Below are 22,244 nucleotides of genomic sequence, written 5' to 3'. Positions count from 1 at the left end.
AATGCTCAATAGTACACTATTTTACTTTTAGAAAATGCTCAATAGTACAAAAAGAATTGCAAGAAGGAATCGATTGGTTGATTTCATATATGTTTTTTTAACAAATGGTTGATTTCATATATTTATCCACCCAATTTATTTTAAAATGTCAGAGAATTAAAGTTATAATTTTTAATTAAATAAATGCCCAATATATAATTACCATTAATTCTATGCATATCCCACATAAAGAAAATGCTCAATAGTACAAAAAGAATTGCAAGAAGGAATCGATTGGTTGATTTCATATATGTTTTTTTAACAAATGGTTTCATATATTTATCCACCCAATTTATTTTAAAATGTCAGAGAATTAAAGTTATAATTTTTAATTAAATAAATGCCCAATATATAATTACCATTAATTCTATGCATATCCCACATAACTATGTCCATGTGCGTCACCAAACTAATATGTTACTACCTCCGTCCCTAATTATAGGACCCTTTTGAAAAAATAACGGGAATTAAGATAGTGGATATTTGTATTAAATATGTTTGTAATTACTATTGGTTTTACAATTTTATCCTTTAAGAGAGAGGGTTGGTTTATGTTTTCTACATGTTATTTATTGCTTATTGAAGAAAAAGATGTATAATAAATAGGGGCATGTATGTAAAGAAATAATTAATGTAGTTGGAAATAGCAAAAGGGTCTTATAAAAAGGGACAAAAAAAATTCTCAAAAGGGTCTTATAATTAGGGACGGAGGTAGTATTTATTTGTGTTTCTCATGTTTTGTAGTAATGCATTTATGGTGTTTTCCAAAAATAGAAGAGTCACTATGAGGCGAATTTAATACTGGATTGCACCGACAATAAATGAATGATCCATCTACTAGTAAAATCAACAAATATCAATTTTCTTGTAAAAATATATTCCTCCGGTCATATTTATAAGAAAAAACAACTTTTTACATTCATTAAATAACTAACGTATCTTGTCATAATTATAGATATTAACCGGAGTATAGGTCATATATATTAACCGTATCTGGTCATAATTATAGGTCATATATATTAATTATTCAATGTACTTAAAACACAATTTTTTACTTATAAATGTAACCGGAGTATGTTATCTTTTCATGAATAAAAATTATTTTCTTTGAAAATGAAGAAGGAAAATTCAATCTAATTATTCAATTGGGGACCATTATGTTTACCTCATTTAATAGAAGATAAAAATGCCAGAAAAAAGGATCATAAAAATGAGAAAGTTTCTGGGTTGATTTTCCTGGCATCGCAAGCCTCAAGGCACAAATGGAAAAGGAAAACTGCTGTTGACACATCTTATTTGGATGAAACACACTTATAAATTACTCAAATGTCCCCTCGGCAGTTAACTACCGCAGAAATTAACCGGCGGCAGTTAACTCGCCGAAATCAAATTTAATCTATCGGCACTTAAATGTCGTGGAATTATTTCTCTGTTCCGCATAACCCATCTTAAGTGCCTAAGATGAAGATGAGTGATACCACTTCCACTTTCACTCATTTCCCTTACTCTTCTCCTTCTCTTTCCTCTATCTTCCCGTCCAAACTCACCACTTCTTCACCTTGCTCATACAAGTAATTCAATTTTTACTACCCTTTTATTAAAAGATGGAAGCTTTTGTTTTTGAGGGAAAAAAGATTGAAGCTTTAGCATCATGTTTTCATGGGGTTCTTCATTTTTAATCTTCTTAAGTCATTAATAATGTTGTTTAGTAAAGTAACTAAATTCTGTAACTCTATGTTTTTAAGTTAATTTTTCTCTCCCAAGTTGCATTTTCGATCCACAATTATTTTAACATATATAATGGAGCCATTTTAACAATCATTAATTTTTTTCTTCCTCTCACTCCTCTCCTTCTCAAACCCTAACCGTCACCCCTTTCTTCTTCTTCTTGTCGAGGAGTGATTTAGGATCAATTTTGACCAAACAATCACCCCTAAAGTTGCTTTTCCTTCTATCCTAATTGAATAAGTGATTTCACATATTTTCTCGTTTTCTTTCGTTTGTTTTAGTGATTTCGTCATCTACGAACGACTCGTTCGTTTTGATTTCCCGTTTTTGTGCGGTGTGTTTTTGATTTCCCGTCTTAGTGCGGTGTTTATTTGGTTCGAGTTGAAAGATTAACTTTAAGCAAGTGCGAGATTCGATCAATAACAATGACTTTGGCGTCGTCAACGTTGCAGATCCGGAGACATGAGTGTTCGGAGACTTGAATATAGTCATATTAGACATATTTGTAGGCATAAATACTTTGCCGTTTTATGCTATTAACATGGATGTTGTTAGTTTGTTCACGAGATTTATCCTTTTTGTTTTTAGCGAATTTGAATTTGTATTGTATCGATGTACTCTATCAATTTGAATGAATGAATATCGTTTACTTTTGTAAAAAAAAAAACAATCATTACTAAGGATATGCATGGACAGTGTTAGAAGTTTAGACATAGAAGAGGTTAGTTTCGATTGCAGAGAAATTTTCAGGTGAGCTCCTCAGCACTTAAGTGCAGATGGAGTTTTTTTTTTCCTTTTTTCATCGGCAGCTAACTGCAGCCGGTTCTTTATTTCGAAAGTTAGCGCCGCGGGGATATTTTCTTTTTTACCGGTATTTTTCAGCCTTATAACATGTGTATACATCAATTTTCATGGAAAAGTAAAGTAAATTCAACTGAGAGAAACGAATGTCAATGTACTAAAAAGCACTTATAAAACAAGAAATTTATAAGTCTGCCACAATAAATGTCATTGATTTAGTATACGTTCGATTTCAGTTTTAGAACGTACAAAATTGATTCTTAAGGTGTAAAATCAATCATGATATGTTTGGTTGTCTTTGAGTATAGTTGATTTTGGTTTTAAAATTAATTTAATCTAAAGCTAGGAATTTTGGAGTTTTTATTTAAGAAATGATATTTGTATATTTATTTTGTGACAAATTTCTCTCTTATATTCACATTGTGTTTTTACTTTTTCGCTCTTTTGTTTTAATATTTGTGCCAAGAGAATGATATATGAACATCATTTTTCTACAATCAACAACTTCTTTGCTATTTTTTAATATTTTTTTATTGATTTCGATTTGCTTGCTTCTCACAACGTTAAAAGGTGTCACATTACTTGTTCAATTTTGGTTGTACAACTCTTGTGTCAATGCCTATTTTTCTTTGTATATATTTTTTTTTTGGGTACATAGACGAAATGTTGTACAACTCTTGTGTCAATGCCTATTTTTCTTTGTATATATTTTTTTTTTGGGTACATAGACGAAATGACAAAGCCATTATAAACTCATACACACACAAGTGGAGGTACGGGGTTCGAACCCCGGTCATGGCATCCGGCCTAACAATATCGGCATTTTGTCGGTTGAGCTAGGACTGGATATATTTTAGTTGTCAAATAAGTTATTTCACAAATGGTTTAAAATTGATTTTGATATATAACTTATTGTTCAACTCAATTTTATTTAATTTTGTCAAAAAAAAATCATTTTATTTAAATGTATTCAAACATAAATAATTTTCTTCTAAATTTTTTTTAACGAAAGCAATCAACAAAAAATTAATTTTATAAACGGACATACATATAATTGTGTTATTTTAGAAGTTGACATTCTTGTTCTTTTTTGGGGTTATAATCTGATATCAGAGGGCGATTAATCTCTCTAGATAAATAAGATCACAATATCGAAGTTTCTTTTTAAAAAAAAATTAGTGTTGCATTAGAACTAAATTTAAATTAAAAAATTATGATTAAATTAGATAAATCAAAGGGTTATGCTAGCAAGTGTCGTACAAATTTTGTTTATGGAAATGTTAACGAATATCTCCGAAACATTCTTTAAGACTCTTAAATACTATCTTTTTTTTATGAAAATATGTGTAATCAATTGGAAATAGAAATATTTAATATTAGAATAGGACATATTCTTAGTAATAACTTTTGTATTGAATAGCCTTTAGTAATAACTTTATGTAAATTAAATAGGCCTTGAATAACCTTTAGTAATAATTTTATGTAAATTAAATAGGCCTTAATTTTGTAGAATCAATCTGATTCAACACTTCGTATATATACATATTTCATATATGAAAGAGGCAAGACAATTATTCTATTATGGTATCGACTAGGTTTAGATCCTTATTCTTTCTTCTTCCTTCCAAATTGCCGCCGCCCCTAATCCCTCAAATCACCATGGCCGAAACTACTCCTCCTCCCTCTCCAAAATCAACATCCAAACATGTTGCCCAAACCATAGTATATCTCCAATTCATCCCGCACTCACCGTTTCTAACATCACAAACTTCATCAAAGTCACCCTTGACATTGAGAAATTCCAATACAATACATGGTGGAATTATTCAAAATCCATGCCGAAGCATATGATGTTCTCGACCACATCATCCCCCCATCACCAACTGATCCCACTTCCTTTCTCTCTCTCAAAGAAACCAATCCGGCCTTATGGAAACGCCTAGATGCCATTGTTTTACAACGGATTTATGGAACTATCTCTACCGATCTCCTTCATACCATTCTTGAACGTAATTCCACCGCTCAACTTGCACCGGGATCGCCTTTTTGATATATTTTTTGATAACAAAAATTCAAGAGCTCTCTACCTAGAGCAAGAATTTTCCAAAGTTTCCATGGAACAATTTTCGATGCCTCATCATACCGCCAACACATCAAGTCTCTCTCGGATCAACTTGCTAATGTTGATGCACCCGTTTCCAACGAACGTATGGTGCTTCAACTTGTCTCCGGTCTTTCGAAGCTTATGACACCGTCGGTTCTCAAATCCGCCATTCGATACTCTTCCTCCTTTTTACAAAGCCCGTTCCATGGTTGTCTTCGAAGAAACAACATGTGCAAAACGAACGGCCGTTACCACCGCCAATTCCACTTTCCTAGCCGCTCAAGAAGACAACAACTCGGGTAATTCACCTTCTCATCGTCCCAACCACAACAATAACGGCAATAATGGAGGTCGTGGTGGTCGTGGCAGCTTACGGTAATAACCGTGGTGGTCGCGGTCGCGGACGAGGTGGAGGTCGAGGCGGACGATCTCATCACTATCAACAAGGATCATGGCAGCAACCACAGGCACCGCAACATCGGTGGGCCTATCCTCCTTACCGCATCCTCCTTGGAATGCACGGTGGCAGCCATGGGCCACTCCTCCTTGTCCTTATCCTACAATCATAAATTGGCAAAGACCGGTAGTACCAAATCGTCAGCCGGGTATTCTTGGAACAAAACCACACCAACAGATGTTCAAGCCGCTATGCACTCTCTCTCTCTCTTGCTCCTCCCGACGAACAGTGGTATATGGACACCGCAGCTACATCCCACATGACGGCAAATGGAGGTAATCTTACGTCTTATTCCAATATTAGCAACAATATTACCGTCGGTAGTGGTCATAATATTCTTATTATTGGTTGTGGTAATGCATTAGTACAGAATCCTCAATATCCCTTAACCTTAAACAATGTCTTGCATGCACCCAAACTGATCAAAAATCTTGTTTCGTGAGAAAATTTACCATTGACAATGAAGTTTACGGTGAATTTGACCCGTTTGGTTTTTCTCGTGAAAGATTTTCGTACAGGGATGCCTTTAATGAGATGTAATAGCTCGGGTGATCTTTATCCTCTAACCACAAGACCATATTATCCAAGCTCAACACCATCTACCTTTGCTGCTTTATCCAATGAAATATGGCATAATCGTTTAGGACATCCGGGAGTATCTATTTTGAGTTCTCTTCATCGAAACAATTCTATCTTATGTAATAAGTTTCGGAACAATTTCTTTTGTCAGCTTTTGTCAACTTGGAAAACAAATAAAGTTACCGTTTTCTCGAGTCATTGTCATCTACCTTATTACCTTTTGATATTGTGCATAGTGATATATGGACATCACCAATTCTTAGTTCCGGTGGTCATCGCTACTATATTTTATTTCTTGATGATTTTACAGATTTTTTGTGGACTTTTCCTCTAACAAATAAATCACAAGCTCACTCCATTTTTCTCCAATTTTGTAATCACATTAAAACACAATTTGAAAAAGATATTAAATGTTTTCAATGTGATAACGGAAAGGAGTATGACAACTCTCATTTTCATCAATTTTGTAAGCAAAATGGAATGATATTCAGATTTTCATGTCCTCACACATCACCTCAAAATGGAAAAAGCCGAGCGAAAAATTCGCACTATCAATAATATAATTCGCACTCTCCTTGCTCGCACGTCATCGCCATCTTCTTTTTGGCATCACGCACTTCAAATGGCTACTTATCTCTTAAACATCCTACCCACCAAGAAACTAGCTCTTCAAACACCAACCACAATTCTCTACCAAAAATCTCCATTCTATTCTCATCTTAAAGTCTTTGGTTGTCTATGTTTTCCCCTCATCCCTTCCACTACAAGAAATAAACTTCAAGCAAGATCAACACCATGTGTATTTTTAGGATATCCATCTAATCATAGAGGTTACAAATGTTTTGAGTTGTCAAGTCGTAAAATCATCATTTCAAGACACGTCATATTTGACGAAAACACTTTTCCTTTCTCAAACTCCAATACTCCCGAGTCCTCATGCTATAATTTTTTGGATACAAGTGATACGCCATTTCCTTATCATTTATTTCAACCTACATCAAACCTTCCTACAAATGAACCTAACTCACCCAACCAGCCTCCCACCACCACGGCAACATCACTCACCACACCATCTTCCATCAACATGACTACACACCAACCAATATTACCTCCATCTCCACAAATACAAACTTATCCTTCACATCTCACCATTACGCCTAATGTAACACCCCGTTTTCCCAACGTAAAAATCTCATAATTAAAAATCGTAGTAATTCAACTTTAAACGGAATGCTACACTTCTTAAAAATTCATAAACCGAATAAATAACAATTTATTCTTCAAAATCATTGAACATAAGTAATTCAAAACTTCGCAGCGGAATTAGTTCATTCAACATAAAAAGTCTTTGGCACGCAGGCCTCATCGGAAAATCTCATAAGTCTTAGTTCAATATTTATTCATAAAAGTTCATAAACAATACGTAAGGAATAGAAGTAAAGTCAAGTCCCATCCCGTTACGTATCGAGCACCTTGACACACATGTGAGGAGTCCACTCACGACGCCTCTAATCTTGATTACCCGCAAGTTACCCATACGAAGAGCAACATTTCCAAGCGAGAGGGTGAGATTTCTCAAACAATAATATTAAGCATATAAATCATATAAAGTACATTCAACAACTTAAACATCTTATAATTCATTAATCATATCTAATAACTTAAACTTCCTTAACTAGTGTCATTATCCTTCCTACATTAGTCGTATACTTCATCAAGTAATCTCAATTATTATTCATAAAACATCTTATCTTAAATCATGATCATAAGCATCAATATCTAACACCAAATATAATCGTAAGCATCATCATATAATTCACATAAGTATCATTATCAAAACATAGCATTTATCGAAAACAACTTCATAATCAAGTTCATAATCAACTTCATAAACAAACATCATCATTAAATCATAATCATCAAATCACAATCAAACTTCATAATCAAACCTCACTTAACTCGACAATGCGACTCAACTCGACTATGTAACTCTTAACATCTCAAATCATCTTAGCATCTTGACAACTTAACAACTTGACAACTCGACAACTTCACATCTTAAATCATCTTAAAACTTCTTGATATGCAAATGCATTTGGTACCAATACAGAGCATCAAGCTCCCAACCAACTTATATGAGCGTAAATAGGCTCTTCGAGAGCATCAAGCTCCCAACCAATCGTGTGAATGACTAAGCATTCCAGAGCATCAAGCCCCCAACCAACGTATATGAGTATGCAATGGACTCGACTTCCTACAACTTAGACAACTTCATGAACATCTATGACATCCTAACATCTTGATATCTTGACAACATAACATCTTAATAACTTGATGACTTCATAACGACTTGACGACTTAACAACTCTTATCATCTTAACGTCTTAACATCTTAACATCTTGACAACATATGGATCACATAAATAATTCATGTCATATCATAATATAATAATATCAAATGATAATAAACAACATCTTAAAACATCATATTCATCAATCATAAACAACTTCATATAACATCATATTTAAACATCAACAATAATTCACTATGTATCTTTGTAAAAATATAATAAATTATCCACAACATATTTTCATGTCAAACCAAAGCTATTGGAAAGATATCACAAATATCAACAACTTTCATGTTAACAACAAAGATCAATTCAAAACAGAAACATATGAACAAAACGCAAAAACATGAAACAGAGAAGGCTGTCACCGTACAATTTCGCTAAGACCTCCCTGTAGTATTTTCATCATAACTCAAAGACCAAACATCATTTTCACGTCAAACCAAAGCCACTAGAAAGCTAATAAAATTATCTAAAACTTTCATGTTTACGCCTAAGACCAATTCTGTACCGATCAGTACCAGTTTTTATTTTAAATTCGGAAAAGTTGTGCTGAAAGTCCATAAAAATTCACCGTGACCTACGTGCAGTAATTTGACCATAACTCAAGTTCTATAAATCCTATTGACGTGAGACCAACGACATTAGAAATCTAACATACATACCTACAACTTTCGTGTTTACACCTAAATCCAGTTCGAAACTTAAACTTGTCAAACTGAGACAATAAAAACGCATTTTGCACATTGACAACAAAATCGCAGTTCAAGCGATTTCGCTTTGGGAAATCTTTTCCGCTTCGTATTCGATCCAATACTCTCCAAACTTGACCCTAATCATTACCCTATGATTACCCTATCATTAGAACACTAATTATTCATCAACTTACTGTATGCAAATTCAAAAGGTTCTCAAATCTATTAACAACCTATTACAATTATTAAACCCTAATTCTTAAACTCACCAACATCTCATCCAATTTCATGGTTCTAACCTCAAAACTACATCCAATAATCATCATATGGGTTATCTAAGGATTGTATACAATTTCTACATCAATTCAACAAGTTTTCATCATCTAATCATCAAATCTCTCTCAAAACCCTAATTCTCAAATTCTCACAAACTTTCCCCAACTTGTTAGATGCAATCTAATGATTTAACAACTTAATATTAATGCAAGATAGTCTCACCCTCACCTTAGATTAATTCCCGAATCAGCAGCGGCGTTCTTCTTTCCTAAGGTATTCTCCTCTTCTCTTAACTTTTCTCTTCTCTTCTCTTCTTTCTTGTTCTCCTCTTTTCCAAAAAGCGGTTTTATGGTAAACTCTTTCTAACCTAAGTTTCTCTATTTATAATACTAAAATATTCTTCCCAAATCTATTTAGGCCCAACAACTTACTCTTCTTTCTATTCTAACCCCCAAATCCACTCACACTAATAATCCTCATATTCTAATAAATAATATTTCTCTACTAAATATATAATAATACACCAAATAACAAATATATATCTATAACAGTTAACAAATATATTATGCTAGTAAATACCAACATATAACATAACAAAATATCACTCAACAAAATATATTAACTAAATTATAAAAAGACATCTAATCTCAACAAATCATATATCCCTCATATACATCATATAAATATATAAATATATTCTAAAACTAATTAAAATAATTAAATAAAAAGGAGGGCGTTACACCTAACACGGCATCTCCCCATCAAATACCTACACCTAATCCTCCTTTAACCAACCCTTCACTCTCTCCTCAAATGACAACCCGAGCACAACACGGCATCTTCAAGCCTCGTCAACTACTTAATCTCCACACCTCTAGTTCAAACCAAATTTCTCCTTTGCCTACCAATCCTATTAATGCTTTACAGGTTCATAATTGGAGAATGGCCATGAAAGACGAATATGATGCTCTTATTGATAATAAGACGTGGGATTTAATGCCACATCCTTCTAATGCTAATATTATTCAAAGTTTATGGATTTTCCGGCATAAGAAGAAAGCCGACGGTTCCTTTGAAAGATACAAGGCTCCTGCTAGTCGGAAATGGTTCCAACTGCCAGACCGGGTGTCGATTGTGGTGAAACTTTCGGTCCGGTAGTTAAACCTACAACTATAAGGACGGTTCTAAGTATTGCTCTTTCAAAATCATGGTGTTTGCATCAATTAGATGTTAAAAATGCATTCCTACATGGGAACCTTAATGAAACCGTGTACATGTACCAGCCCTCCCGGTTTTCGTGATCCTCAACACCCCGATTACGTGTGTTTGCCGAAGAAGTCTCTCTATGGTCTCAAACAGGCGCCTCGTGCTTGGTACCAACGCTTCACCGACTTTGTTGCTACTTTGGGCTTCTCTCATAGTGTATGTGATCACTCCTTATTCATCTACCACCGTGGAGATGACACTCGCCTATATTCTTCTTTATGTGGATGATATCATTCTCACCGCATCATCCGACACTCTTCGCCGCCTATCATGTCTAAACCGAATTTCGAATTTGCTATGAAAGATTTGGGTCCTCTCGCTTACTTCCTAGGTATCTCGGTTACAAGACACTCGTGTGGTATGTTTCTTTCTCAATCTAAATACGCCGAAGAAATCATTGAGAAAGCCGCCATGTCCTCCCGCAAACCACTTTTTACTCCAAAGTGGATACAAAAGCGAAACTTAGTGGAACCTCGGGCAATCCATATCATGATCCCTCCGAATATAGAAGTCTTGCCGGTGCACCGCAATATCTTACTTTCACACGACCCGACATCTCTTATGTCGTTCGGCCAGGTATGCCTTTTTATGCATGATCCAAAAACGCAACACATGACCGCTCAAGCGAATCATTAGATACATTAAAGGCACAAGCACTCACGACCTCCATCTCTATCCCTCCACGGTTGACAAACCGACCACATATACAGATGCCGACCGGGGAGGATGTGCGGACACCCGCAGTGTCCACATCCGGTTATTGTGTTTACCTTGGAGATAATTTAGTTTCATGGTCTCGCTAAACGACAACCAACTCTTTCTCGTTCCGGTGCGAAGCGGAGTATCGTGGTGTTGCTAATGTTGTTTCCAAATCTTGTTGGCTTCGAAATCTTCTATTAGAACTTCGGTGTCCCGTCACGAAAGCCACTGCGGTATATTGTGATAATGTTAGTGATGTCTATTTATCATGTAATCCCATCCAACACCAACACACAAAACACATTGAAATGGATATTCATTTTGTGCGAGAAAAGGTTGCTCGCGGTCAAGTTCGCGTAATGCATGTTCCGTCACGCTACCGTATAGCCGACATTTTTACTAATGGTCTTCCACCGCAATTGTTCGATGACTTCCGAGATAGTCTCAACATTCGTCAACCTCCAGCTTTCGACTACGGGGGTGTATTAGAATTAGACATATTCTTAGTAATAACTTTTGTATTGAATAACCTTTAGTAATAACTTTATGTAAATTAAATAGGCCTTGAATAACCTTTAGTCATAACTTTATGTAAATTAAATAGGCCTTAATTTTGTAGAATCAATCGATTCAACACTTCGTATATATACATATTTCATATATGAAAGAGGCAAGACAATTATTCTATTATTTAACTTTTATAAAATAATTTTTTTCGTTAACAATATTATCTTAAAAATATAAGACAGAGATATATAAAAATAAGTTACATAATTGTTTATATTAATTTTAGTTGTTTAAACAATATTTTAAAAATATTTATTAGCATTTCCTTAAACTAAAGTAATTAAAGTCATTGAGTCTACCAACACACGTTGGTTCGGTTGGTAAGGAACTGCCACTTCCTTGCGAAGGTTGTGTGTTCGATTCCCTCTCGCCGACGTGAGCGGTGTTGGTGGGTGATCTATAAAGTACCTCTATAAACGTCCTTTGGGCCCGAAGGCGCGTCCCGACCCCGATGGTAACCGAGCCGAACCCACCTAAACTTAACAAAAAAAAAGTCATTGAGTCTGTAAAAAAGTCATTGAGTCTATCTTCTTTTGGTGAATTTTAATTTGGACCAGTTTATGTTGGTCTCCAACTTGGACCATTTTTTTCACCTTTAGATTAAATCACCTACTAAATCTTGTTATGCACCATCCACACCAAATCTGACCCATAAAATTTCTCTCTCTCTCTCGAATTCTCTCTTTTCTTTGTAGCAATTTCACATAGAATGTATTTTTTCTTTTTAAGAAAACAATTACGATAACTTGTAATTGCTGCCAAATATTCTTCTCTTCATGTTATTTTCTTCTACAATCCAGAAAAAATTAGTTTTCATCCATCATAAATCTACAAGTTTGAAGCTTTTTAAATTCTTGGATTACATTTCATTTTACAATGTTTCCAATTTTTTCAAAATAAAACCCATTAAAAATTTAGAGATTGTTCAAATCCATTGTTCTTGAGTTTCTAAGAAGTGAGACCAGACTTTATTCCCATGATTTTTTTATAAAAAAAAACCCAGAAATTTGGAATCCCTTTCTTCTTCCTCTCATATTTCTATTGCTTTGAAACCTGCACACATTGATAAACACAACCAGAGAATAATTTGAGTTGATAAGATTTGACTGACATGAGGATTCAAGGTATAAAGCATGTGGAAAAACTTTGGGATTTTAAGGATTTAATAGAGACAAGTCATTATTTCTTGATGGGATAATGGAATTATGGAAAGCCAAGGTCAAGGTGGGGTGGGTGAGAAACTTGTCGATGAGAATGAAGATAAAGGTGGGTTGGGTGATTTTGGCATATTTGTTTTTGTATCTATTGATGAACTCTGCATTTTCCAGATTTATGTTGTTTTTGAGTTGTGGTGGTTGGTGATAGACCAGGGAGAGAGAGGACGAGAGAAATAAAATGATTTGGTGTGGATGATACATAAAATGATTTGGTGGGTGATTTAATCTAAACCACAGAAAAAATGGTCTAAGTTGAACCAATCTAATTGGTGGTGCAAGCTAAATGCCACCTCTTCTTTTTATTGAGTACTATACTTCATTCTTTCTTCACTGATCGTAATAATTACTTGAATTTTTAAAGAAAATAAATCTCAGATGTACTACTAGCATTTCTTCTCACACATTCTCTCTCCACTCTTGTATCATTGTGATTTATGATGATTTTTTAGCATTCCCAGGTTCCCACCTCACAGCCTTCAAGTCAAGCTAAGACAAAAAAAATGAAAAAGAGGTTTAAATTAAGGTGGATTCTTAGCTAAGCCAAACGAAGTCACATGGCCACGGTTAAATTATTGAGAAGTTACACTAAAAAATTATGGGAAATGTTAACTCCGGAGCACCTGGTTAAGGGAACAAATATAAGAAATTTTTGTATCAAAAATTGTGTAATTAATTTTTCAAAAGTCAAAAAATTATCTTTTTAATTTAATTTTTCCTTTTTTACATACTTTAACAAATGCCCTGGGGAGCGGTTAACACAACCCAAAAATTATGGGAAATGTTAACTTGTGCTTTTAGGGCACAAGTTTAGAAACTAAACATAGAAACTTTTCATTGAAAATTGTGCATTCAATACATTAAAAGTTTGAAATTTTGTCTTTTCAAAAAAAGTTAGTTTTTAATTCCATTTTTAGTTTCTTAACTTCCGTCCTTAAAAGACAAGTTAATACGACCCAAAAATTATACACTTAAGTCATTTCCGTAGTAAAATACACCAATAAAGAATGAGATGTGTTATTTGAACAACCATTTTGGTGACAACTTTTGGGACAACCATAAATTTATAAAGAAAAGTAGATATTGACATGAAAACCAAAACAATAGAGAGATAAAGTAAAAGTATAAGAGAAATGATATTTTGACAACCACTTTTTGACAACTTTTGGACAACTTTCTCTCTCATACTCACATGATGTTGTTATCCTCTCTCTTCCTCGTTTCTCTCTCCATTGTTTTTGACCAATAAGAAGTAGAAAAACAAGGTTGTCAATAAAGTTGTCGTCAAATGGATGTCAAAATATCATTACTCTAAGTATAATGTGAAGATGGCAGAGAAAGTTGTCACAAAAGTTGTCAAAAATGGTTGTTCAAATATCATTTCTCATAAATAATTGTTACATTTTTTCTTGTTGTTTTTCTCAGAAGCCACAACTCGTATAGAAACCGTATACACCTCCCTCTCTTTTTCTTCCTCTTCCTCTTCCTCTCTTCCCTTTCCTTTATTTCTCATTCTCTCTCCTCTGCAACTCTCTCTCTCTCTCTCTCTCTCTCTCTCTAATACCACTGAGATCTTACCGGCGACGGTGGCCACCGGCGTCATTCTCGGTCTCTCTCTTACTTTGTTCTCTCTCACTAACACACTTGGGTTATCTCTGTCTTTATCAACATTACCCCATTCTCTCTCAATGACTACTACTACTCACCATTCTCTCTCTTCCTAACTCTCAAACTTGCTTCTTATGTTTCAGAGACTCTTCTAAACCATTTATTTCTCTCTTTTCCTTCTATTCTCATTTCATTCTAAAACCAAATAAAACTCCACCAAACAAGAACATAAAATACTCCATTTTCAGATCTATAATCACCATTTTTCTCTATAGCCCAAATCTTTATTTATCACAAGTTACAAACTTTATTCCTATTGGTCATGAGTAAAGAAGAATTTTTGAAGATACAGGTACTTCCATCACACTCTCCATGTTTCTTTATCTTTTTTTGCTTTATGTTTTGTACATTTCTAAATTATGTTTTGTCTTATTTATTATTTATTTAACAATGAAATGAAACTTATCCTTATTTTTTTTTGTATGCAGAAATCTGTTCTAAAAGTGAACATACACTGTGATGGATGTAAACATAAAGTAAAGAAAATCTTACAGAAAATTGATGGTATGTATGATCTTAATATTTGTGATTTATTTACAGAACCTTAATTATAGCTTTCAATTATTACTATTATTATCCAAAACAGAACCTTAATTTTGAGAGTAAATGTTGAATATGTGTTTTGTGTTGATTAATGAATGACAGGAGTATTTACAACTGAGATAGATGCAGAACAAGGGAAGGTCACAGTTTCAGGGAATGTGGACCCAAATGTTCTCATCAAGAAGCTTGCAAAATCAGGGAAACATGCTGAGTTATGGAGTGTTCCCAAACCAAACAATAATCAAAATAATAACCAGAACAACGTTGTTAATCAGTTAAAGAACATGCAAATTGACAATGGCAAAGGTGGTGGAAACAACAAAGGTCAGAATCAAAACCAGAAGGGTGGTGGAAACAATAACCAACCCAAAGGTGGTCAACAAATACAAATACAAGGACTAAATCCTCAGCAGCAGCAACAACTTCAGCTTCAACAACAGTTGCAACAACTTCAACAGATGAAAGGGTTTCAAGATCTAGCTCAATTTAAAGGCATGAAGATGCCGCCGAATCAGCACCCGGGCCAGAACCCAAATCAGAATCCTAAAGATGCTAAAGGTGTTAAATTTGATGTGCCTGAAGATGAGGATGATTTTAGTGATGATGAAATGGATGATTTTGATGACGACGAAGATGATGATGAAGATTTTGATGATGAGTTTGATGATGAAATGGTTGGTTTGCCACCTAATAAGATGAAACCCCCTTCTATGCCTATGGGGAATGGTGCTCACATGATGTTGAATGGGAATCATCCACAGCTTATGAGTGCTATGAAGGGTGGCAATTTTAATGGCGGTGGTGGCGGAAACGGGCAGAAACCTGGTGGTGGAGGACCTGTGCCGGTTCAAATTCATGGCATGAATGGTGGAAATGGCAATGGAGGAAAGAAAGGTGGTGGTGGTGGACCTGTGCCAGTTCAAATTCATGGCATGAATGGGGGAAATGGTAATGGAGGAAAGAAAGGTGGCGGCGGTGGTGGAGGAAATAATCAGAATCACGGTGGAGGCAACAAAAATAGCGGTGGTTTACCGGAGGCTAAAAATGGTGATGGTGGTGGAGGAAACAAGAATGGAGGAAATCATAATAGCAATAATCAAAATAACAATGGGGGTAAAAAGGGTATGTCGATACCAATTGCTGGTAGTGGTGGTAATGTTCAAGCTATGAACAATGGATTTCAAAAAATGATGGGCGGCGGCGGAGGTGGTCATCCTCACCCTGCTATGAGTGGTGCAGGTAATAATGTGGGACCAATGAGTATGCGAATGAACCAAATGGGTGGTAACATTTCTGCTGTTCAAGGCCTACCGGCTGGCGGAGGATACTTTCAAGGTGGTGGTGGTCCAGGCCCGGAAATGATGTCGGGTAATCCTTATCAACAACAGCAACATCAGCAGCAGCAGCAACAACAGCAACAGTTAATGGCTGCTGCAATGATGAACCAACAACGTGCTGCAATGGTAGAAAATGATCAAAGATTTCAGCAGCCAATGATGTATGCAAGGCCACCTCCTGCTGTGAATTACATGTACCCTCCTTACCCTTATCCTCCTCCAGATCCTTACAGCCATGCTTTCAGTGATGAAAACACTTCCAGCTGCAATGTCATGTGATTCATCAAACAAACAATGTTCATGGTGATGGTGATTGTTCAACTATAGTACCCACCCTCTAATTTTATGCAATATATTATACCCAATGAAACATGAGTTTTTTAGTTCTGTTTTCAATTTTCTTTGTGTTTTGATCCCCTTTTCATCTATAGGGGTTTCTAATTACCATAGAGGAGTAGTTTATAGAAATATAATTATGATATTTACTATGTTTATTTTGTTCTTTGGTAGTAGTTTAGTTCTATTATATAAAAAATATGTTTATATTTTGGGAATAGTAATAAACAGATTTAAGAATGAAAACAATGTTATTGAGAATGGGATGAAAGAAATTCCCAGCTCAGTTTGCTCTTTTCTTCTCTTGGAAATGTCAATGTTATCTATTTTCAGCGTCTAGTAGTATTACTATTAAAATATTATTGGCTTATCTTCTGGCATCTCATCTCATATGTAGACATTATTTCCTGTCTCCATTTGTTGCAATGCGAGACATCATGGATTTTTGTTTATGTGAAGTGATGCGGTGGCCACAATGACTTGGGAAATTCAGCCATTTTGGGATGGACCCCACCCAGTTGGATCTCTCTATTTCATTAACTCATGGATTTCAATTCACAATCCAAATCAAACCCTAACAGTGATTTTCAATCGCATTTTGATAATAAATTGAGTGTATTTATATGTCATTTTCTAATTTTAAGGTTATTAATTCCAATCAATTATTGCTCTGCATACTTTTATAATATCAACCATAGAGTATATAGGACTAGTATTGAGAGGGGAAATACTTCCATGACATAGTTTTGGTGTCATTGGCCATCGTGGGAAATCCTAGCCATTGATGTGTGTGGATGTGTGTCGGGATGTTTGTGTGATGTGTGTGTGTGGTGGAGATGCAAGCTATGGCACCAATGGCACCAAAGCTATGGCACCAAACTGTGCCATATGCATCATATAGTCATCCCACAACGTGTGGTAAACACATAATTCATCATGTTGTGAACGTTTATCAAAAATAAAAATTAGGTCAAACGGTGTAGATAACATCTAAAGAATTATTCTGGCAATTACTGTTGCCACAAATGAATGTTGTGCTAGAACTAATGGCAATAACTGTGGAATTGTTATGGGTGCAGATTAGATATTAGGGGCATAGAGTTGACTGTTGATCCATCTGAGACTGGGATAAGGAAAATTCGGTAAGAACCATAGTGCTTTCAAAAAAAATAAAAAATCTGGGATCTTGTTTCAAGCCTACTAAAATGTATTTCCTCCGTTCTAAAATGTAAACGAAAATGGGTGTCTAACATAAGTTATGTATTTTGAACCAAATACATTAACTTTTGTTGACCAATTTCTTATAATTTGAGACGGATGGAGAATTCAATTAGTTCGAAATTGTTAGGTTGGTCACTTTTATCAAGATTTGAATCAGAAATCTTGTAGCGTATGATTTTCAGTGGTATTTATCACTTTATCTAAAGAAAAAAATCACTAGTGTTTTATTTAACTTTTTTTTTTATAAAAAAATGTTAGCATTGTTAGTAGTTATGTTAGTTTAGATGATCGAATTCAGAAATTGTTCGTTGCAAGTTACTTCACAGTAACGCAAAATTGTAAAATTAAAGTTGTCAGCATACTTGAACCAAAAAAAGAGTTGTCAGTTTACTAACTTGTGAGTGGCAATGAGGAGTAAGTGAAGAAAGAGAAGGTGTGTGATGAGGTTAACTAGTTTGACAGGGACAAGCTAACTACTTTTATTACATTTTAAAAATCTAACGGCGTTGACACTTCATCAAGGAAGTGTATTATTGTCTTTTCAGCACAGAGTATCTCTCCAGATTTTTTTATATATACAGTAGTAGTACCTATAAACAAATGAGAGAGGAGTGACAGGGGACCCACTTATTATGCCACTCTGTTCTCTTCAAGGTGATTTGGTTGGGATGGGATAGGTGACATTATGATATGATGATATTCATAAGGTGCATCTCCTCCATCCATCTATCTAATCACAGTTTCCTTCTATTGTGACAAGAATGTGGGATTTGGTTTTGATCTCTACATTGATGCTCCTTCTGTCCCTCAATATGCAATTTAGTTGACAATATACATTATTGATTTAATATACTTTGATCATATTTTTCTATTAATTCACAAAGATAAATAATATCATGTAAGGTGTTGTTGGATTCGTCTCGACGAATATTTTAAAAATATTAAATTTTCATAATTTTTTTAAGTAGAAAATTGAAGATGTCAAATATAAAACATATGCATTGGCACGTGTGTCGGAGTCAACTAGGCCATCTAATATGGGACGGAGGGAGTATTTACGATAAAAGACGTGTTTGGTATCCGACATGTTTATTTTTAATTAATTTATGTTTCAAATTTTTATTATAGTGGAAGTGTCTATTTTATCTTCAATGGAGGTTATTTACTTCACGATGACCACTTTATGTCAAAGACCCTCCATTGGAGGAAGAAAAAATACATCATCCGGTCACTAATATAAGCAAAAAACTACATTTTAGGTTTATTGATTTAATGATGTATGTGGTCTATAATAAAGACCATGTGCATCATTAAATGAATGAATCTAAAATATAGATTTTTTACTTATAATAGTGACCGGAGGGTGTACCTATTAAATAACAAACAAGTATATAAGGATTCTCTCTTGAGCCATGAGTCTCACGATTAAAATAAGTAATAAAATATATACAAATTGATCCTACTTAAAAAAAAACAATATTTTGAGGTAATTCATAATTTAATAAAGGGTTAAATATGTTTTTGGTCCCTATAAATATGTCAACTTTTCGTTTTAGTCCCTCAAAAATTTTCCTTCAACTTTTAGTCCCTATAAAATTTTCAATCACTACTTTTGGTCCCTATTTTTAATTTAATTTTTGTATTTTTTTAATGAAATTGTGCAGAAATGTGTAAAATATTCTAAAACAATTTCCTGAAAATTAGAATTTTTTAACAAAACACAAATTAAATATGAATTTTTAACCCTAAAAAATATAAAAAATCATATTAAATTCATGTTTTGTTAAAAAATTCTAAAATTTTTTTGGAGTGATTCTTATAATATTTTGAATTTTTCTGAAAAATTTTATTAAAAAATATTAATTCTACATATGAGTTTACTTTAAAAGAGGGACCAAAAGTAAAAATTGAAAATTTTATAGGGACTAAAAGTTGAAGGAAAATTTTAGAGGGACTAAAACGAAAAGTTGACATATTTATAGGGACCAAAAACATATTTAACCCTTTAATAAATACACCATCCATCTCATCATATTTATAAGCAAAAAATAGTTGTCCATAAAGTTGTCACATAAATGGTTGTTCAAATAACATACCTCATTATATTAATATTCATTTTCCATTTCTACTCTTAAATAAATATATTGATGGACTAATATGACAATATTAAAGAAACCTTTTAACACTATTTTGACTAATATAGTGCACAATCGAGAGATTATCTTTTGAAATTTTGATATATTGAACTATTGTTGCTACTCGTTACATATTTAGGGATCAAAATGACCGTATCCCAATGTTTAAGTTAAGTGATTTTTTTGGAAAAGAGATTGATGATTTGAAATGCAATTGTTTCACCTCATGTATTGCGTTTATGGCATTTGAATTTTCATTACTTTCCCTAGAGTTTTTTTTTTTTTTAAGCAAAAGTAATGCTTTAAGCATTACATCATGATATATAAACAAAAGAATTTTTTTTCTGACCCAATTTTCCAAAACAATTCCACTTTTGACCCCTATGAGAATTAATGACATAAATGACCCACTTTCACATTTTTTAATTTTTTTTTGTCCTGTAGTGGGTTATTACCGCCAATTGAAATGGCGGGAATGACAGAGATTTTGACACGTGTCAATGCAGCCGTTTTTGTTTTGTCCTGTAGTGTTTTCAGAAAATTGAGAAAAAATTTTAATTTTTCTCCCAGAGGGACTCGAACCAGGCGCGTGTGAGACCATGCAATGCTGTGTTGCCACTACGCCACTGCAGAACTGATGTTAATTTGCACATCCAATAATATATATACCGTTTCTAAAACCAGTTTCACATGAACCATCCAATTTTTCATTTTTGTTTTTTTTTAATATAAGTCTTATAAAAAAATAAATATAGGAGATTTTATAATTTTAATTGGATTCTAGATTTTATTTTGAAATTTTTTTCCATACGAATATGAACAAAATTTAGATTTTATTTTAAAAAATTACCATACGAATATGAACAAAATCTAGATTTTATTTTGAATATATATATTTTGAAATAATATATACATATATATCATTTCGTCGGATAATTTATCGGTGAAAAATATATGTAGGGATTAATATATATTTTTAGGTAGAGAAAGGGAACAATATATCTAGAAATATTTATCGGTGAAAAATATGAACAAATATTTATCGGTGAAAAATATTTGTTCATATTCGTCTGGTAATTTATAAATATTTATCGGTGAAAAATTACCAGACGAATATGTACAAATATTTTACAAATATTTATCGGTGAAAAATATGAACAAATATTTATCGGTGAAAAATATTTGTTCATATTCGTATGGAAAAAAATTTCAAAATAAAATTTAGAATCCAATTAAAATTATAAAATCTCCTATATTTATTTTTTTTATAAGACTTATATTAAAAAAAAAAACAAAAATGAAAAATTGGATGGTTCATGTGAAACTGGTTTTAGAAACGGTATATATATTATTGGATGTGCAAATTAACATCAGTTCTGCAGTGGCGTAGTGGCAACACAGCATTGCATGGTCTCACACGCGCCTGGTTCGAGTCCCTCTGGGAGTAAAATTAAAATTTTTCTCAATTTTCTGAAAACACTACAGGACAAAACAAAAACGGCTGCATTGACACGTGTCAAAATCTCTGCCATTCCCGCCATTTCAATTGGCGGTAATAACCCACTACAGGACAAAAAAAAAATTAAAAAATGTGAAAGTGGGTCATTTATGTCATTAATTCTCATAGGGGGTCAAAAGTGGAATTGTTTTGGGAAATTGGGTCAGAAAAAAAAAATTCTAAACAAAAAGAGTAAATACAAAAGAGAGGGGGAACTAGGTCATAACCCTCTTAGAAATAAACAAACCTATAGTTAGGCATGCCTAGTCTATTAGTAATATAGTCTTTCCTAATGCAGTCAGGGAGTGAAGGGAACCAAACAAATGAAGATAGAACTAAACCAACATTAGCCATACTATCTGCACAGGAGTTCCCTTCTCTATACACATGAGTGATCAAAAAATTCATTTGTACTTTCCCTAGAGTGATTTGTTATTAAACCAAGAATGGAGACCGCTCCACCGAGACAACATTTGAGTAATAGAAAACAAACTTTATCATGTTACAAGAAATCTCTATGTTTGGTAATGTAAATTTTCAACTCTCGATAACCTTGTCTTCTTGCATTTGCGATAGTCGCACTAAATATCATCCACACTATCTTTGTCTAATCGCGATCATGTTATGTACCCAGACATTTAGATGTCTTTACAAAAACAAATTAGATCCGACCAATGAATCTTCGATGATAAAACTATGCTAAGATAAAATGAAATCTGAAGTCCAGTAG

At 33.8% G+C, this 22,244-nt stretch overlaps 1 protein-coding gene across 1 annotated transcript; it reads left to right on the top strand.

Moving 5' to 3' along the window:
- Positions 1 to 14,199: 14,199 nt before the first annotated feature.
- LOC146902414 (uncharacterized) lies at positions 14,200 to 16,999 on the top strand. The gene is made up of 3 exons (XM_085737839.1): positions 14,200 to 14,736; positions 14,873 to 14,948; positions 15,090 to 16,999. The coding sequence occupies exons 1-3, from the start codon at positions 14,707 to 14,709 to the stop codon at positions 16,601 to 16,603; spliced, it is 1,620 nt and encodes a 539-aa protein (XP_085593965.1). The 5' UTR covers positions 14,200 to 14,706; the 3' UTR covers positions 16,604 to 16,999.
- The last annotated feature ends 5,245 nt before the right edge of the window (positions 17,000 to 22,244 follow it).

This window comes from Medicago sativa, chromosome 8 (genome assembly GCF_051527215.1).
Source record: "Medicago sativa cultivar Bolivia chromosome 8, Bolivia_mono, whole genome shotgun sequence".
NCBI lineage: Eukaryota > Viridiplantae > Streptophyta > Magnoliopsida > Fabales > Fabaceae > Medicago > Medicago sativa.
Note: the sequence above shows the minus strand (reverse complement) of the source record. Positions and strands in the feature narration are given on the sequence as shown.